The sequence below is a fragment of the Otolemur garnettii genome, unplaced genomic scaffold (genome assembly GCF_000181295.1).
Source record: "Otolemur garnettii isolate 467f Iridium unplaced genomic scaffold, OtoGar3 scaffold00179, whole genome shotgun sequence".
Classification (NCBI taxonomy): Eukaryota; Metazoa; Chordata; class Mammalia; order Primates; family Galagidae; genus Otolemur; species Otolemur garnettii.
In genome coordinates this window covers 2,711,990-2,715,752 of record NW_003852574.1, presented here as the reverse complement: position 1 = coordinate 2,715,752, position 3,763 = coordinate 2,711,990, and the positions used below count along the sequence as shown (strand labels likewise).

General features: G+C 51.4%; 1 protein-coding gene across 3 annotated transcripts in view; it reads left to right on the top strand.

Annotated features, from left to right (window-relative positions):
* Nucleotides 1–3,763, top strand: part of RASSF1 (Ras association domain family member 1) — a 12,452-nt gene that overhangs the window by 3,796 nt on the left and 4,893 nt on the right. Inside the window, exon 2 of one of the 3 annotated variants that reach the window (XM_003800617.3) lies at nt 604–710. In XM_003800617.3, coding sequence (XP_003800665.1) covers nt 604–710 — 107 coding nt within the window. Of the gene's footprint in view, nt 1–591; nt 711–762; nt 1,402–3,763 lie in introns of those variants that run through there. The other 2 variants (XM_012811911.2, XM_012811912.2) reach the window with 2 other exon arrangements.

The following is a 3,763-nucleotide window of genomic DNA, read 5'->3' as shown; positions in this document are numbered from 1 at the left end:
AAAAAAAAAAAAAAAAAAAAATTAGTGGGGGGACATGGATTAAAGTGTTTGGTTTTTCCTTCAAGTAAATGAGTTGAGGGAGAAACTGATAATAGGAAAAAGAAAGATCTGCAGTAGGCGCTAAAGATCCAACCTGTTGGCCAGCACCAATAGCTCACATTTGTTATCCTAGCACTTTGTGAGGCCGAGGTGAGATGACTGCTTGAGGCCATGAGTTTGAGACCCTTCTCCTACTAAAAATATATAAAATTAGCTGGGCATGGTAGCACGGGGCTGTAATTCTAGCTACTTGTTAGGCTGAGGAAGGAAGATCGCTTGAACATAGATGTTGCTGTGAGCTATGATGAGGCCACTGCACTCTACTCCCAGCAACAGACACCCCGTCTCAAAAAAAAAAACCCAAAACAAACAAAAAAAGTGCTGAGCAGGCTTGGATTCCTGTCTTAGGCCTTCTAACCGGTTTACAAATGCATAGGCCATAACTGCCCGAGATGTCATGCAGAGCCTGGTGGGCAATGACCCTCAACCCCAGGCCTCCCTTCAATCCTTGGGACGCTTCCCCGAGGTGGGGCTCTTCCACCTCACGACCTGGCCTCTCTGCAGACTGCAAGTTCACCTGCCACTACCGTTGCCGTGCGCTCGTCTGCCTGGACTGCTGCGGGCCCCGGGACCTGGGCTGGGAACCCGCACTGGAGCGGGACACGAACGTGGTGAGCCGGGAGCCAGGGGTTTATGGGCGGGGCGAGGGCGGGCGGGCGCCGTACGCAACGAGTGTTCTAGGAGCCGATTTCCTGGCAGGAGAGAGTAGTTAATTCTGCGCGCAAGCTCGGGCCGGGGAAGTTGGAACTGGGTGGACCCTACAGGCCCCCAAAGTCAAACTCTGAGGGGGCTGGCCCAGACTCTGCGCACGCGCATTTCCCGGACCTTCCCGCCCCTGCTTCCGTTCCTGTGGCGACATTGGATCCCTCGCGCGAGCACTCTGTCAAGTTCCCTATGGGAAGTAGGGCCTGGCAGTTGAGCTGCCTGGGCGATGAGGTCATTTCTGGAGGTGAAGCTGTGCGGCCCCGCCTCTCGAAGTTCCTTCGCCAATGAGACAAGAGCTAGAACCCGGCTGTCTACGTTTCAGTCTTAACGGTCGTGCTGCGGCCCTAGCCGGAGCGCACGCGCACACTGATACGCGCGTACTCACGCGAGCCCAGGCCCGTGGTTGGAGACTGCATACGCACGGGATAGGGGCACCGGGCGGGCGCTGCTATGGGCGAGGCGGAGACGCCTTCTTTCGAGATGACCTGGAGCAGCACAACAAGCAGTGGCTACTGTAGCCAAGAGGACTCAGACTCCGAACTCGAGCAGTACTTCACCGCGCGTACCTCGCTGGCGCGCAGGCCGCGCCGGGACCAGGTGGGAACCCCGGTTGCTGGAGGTGGGCGGGGGGCGATCACTGGATCACCTTCCCTGGTAAGTTGCCATTTCGAAAATTTGTGAACAACCCCACCCTCCCCAGTCAACGTGGCTCCCTGATGGTCCCTGCCGGGGCGGTGGACGGCCGGAACCGTGTTTAAAACCCTGATTCCAATGCCTCGGTACTGGGTGTCGCGACTTCTTGCGCTCCCTGGTACGGACCGGTTGAACCAGAGGAAGCAGCTTTGTACCTTGTGGTAGACGGGAGACAGGCATTATCCTCCTATGACTAAACCGACTTACCAATCTGGGGTAGCATCTTAATCTCCGTGTTGGGACGTTCCCACTCCCTCTCTGGGGAAACTAAAGAAGGAAGTGGAGAGGGAGTAGTCGTTGCTAGTAATGAGAAGAATGTTTAGGACAGAGAGGCTAAGAAGATCCTGCCTCTGCAATATGCAGTCTTGGATGGACCCAGTTGAGTCTCCACCTCTAGCCAGTCGTGGCCTGTTTCCAGCTGCTAAAATTCGGAAGATTCTGATCTTCCCTTTAGGATCCACCTGGAGAAAGGGGATTTGGGAATGGATAGGAAGGAAGCTTTGTTTGGGGTTGTAAGTATTCAGGAGCACTTTACCGACAAGAAGGAAGGGGACGACTAGATTGTAAAATGCCATGAGAAGGGTGGAAAGGGATGGGGGTTACCAGTCCAGTACTATAAGGTGTGCTAGGACAACTGAACCTCAGAGTCTCTTAAGTGTCCACATTATTAGAGAACTCTGTGGTAGGTGCCACAGGTGACCACTGGACTCAGATAACTGTTCCCAGGCCAGTATACCCTGAGGAGTACCTAAACCAGCGTATCCAGAATGAGAGACAGGAATTGTGAAGCTCAGAATACCTGGCAGCATTGGGGCAGAACGACTTATTTGAACCAAGAAAATGGAGTTGTGGAAGATGCTTTAGATGAAATTTTACCCCCCCAAAATTTTTTTTTTGCAAAAGGAGTGGCTTTAGTACCCCATAATCTCAGCCTAGAGCTTGGGTGAAAGGTTAGAGCGTGGACCCCTGGAATTGTCTCCCTGTGACTCAGACCTGAGCTGTTTTTCCATTTTGGAAAGGTGGGAAAACCACAAGATACTAACCAATTGAAAAGGAGGCTGAGAAATCCCAAGTCATATGTAAAATAAAACCAATGGCAGTGATAGAGTGGAGGGTGAGTCCCTGTGATGCAGGAAAAGGGAAAAACTCATTCCTCTTCTAGAATTTAGGCTGTCTAATGCAAGTCCCCTTCTTTTACGAATGGAGATACTGAAGGAGATTCACCTAGAGAAAGGAAAGGGCTGGAACTAAGCTTACTTAACTGTATGAGTCCAGGGTTCCTGGATAATCCAAGAAGAGAAGAGGAAGGAGCAAGTTTTCTCATTCACAGGTTGGCGATCAGTAACCACATCATAAGGAATAAGTTAGAACTATTCATATGCCCTCCTGTAAAGAAAATGCTCTTCCTGCTTGCTCTGGCACTAGCATCTGTCCAGCATTCCTCCTGGCCCTAACACTCCTCCTAACCGGATACTCCTTCCCACTGAGGCACTCCTTCCTGTCCCAAGGCCTTTTCTTGGGCCTGAACAAACAACATCTACCCTTTATTCCCAGCCTCCAGCCCTCATTTTGCCTCCAGATCCCTCATTTTCTATGGCCCTCACAGTTTGTTCTTATTATCCTAACAGGATTGTCTGCTGACCCCAACAGGGTTTCACTCCTCAGTGCTCTCTTCTATTCAGGAAACCTTTGGAAAGTTGGAAAAGCAAATGAACTTCAGTTCCCACCCTTCCCCCAATACCTTTTTCATGTAAGGTTCTGGCCTTAGTTCTCAATCCATATATAGTACTTGCTGGCCACTGAACAACAGCTTTCTGGGTAAGGAGCCTAATGCTGAAAGGCTGTGGGCTCCACTCTGTTCTCTTATCTGTTTTCCCCATTCATCCCCACAAATGGTTTAAGCAGCCTAGAGGGCTCCAAAGTGGCAGTGAAGAAGAACCCTGGCTCTCCTAGATTCAGAGCTGGGCACAAGATAATTCTACTGGAAACTTTGTGGGAATTCCCCTAGGACAAGGCATTGGTTGGCGGTGATCCCAGCTGTGTCTGTGACACTCCCATTCCAACTGGGCTTATCTTACATCAAAGGAAGTAAGGTTGATACAGGGGGGCCAAGAGAGTTTGGTAGAAGAAAAGTTGAAGAGAGCTGGATTGGGCTCAGCGCCTATAGCTCAACCGGCTAGGGCGCCAGCCACGTACACCTAAGGTGGCGGGTTCATATCCCCAGCCCGGACCCGCCAAACAACAATGACGGCTGCAACCAAAAAAT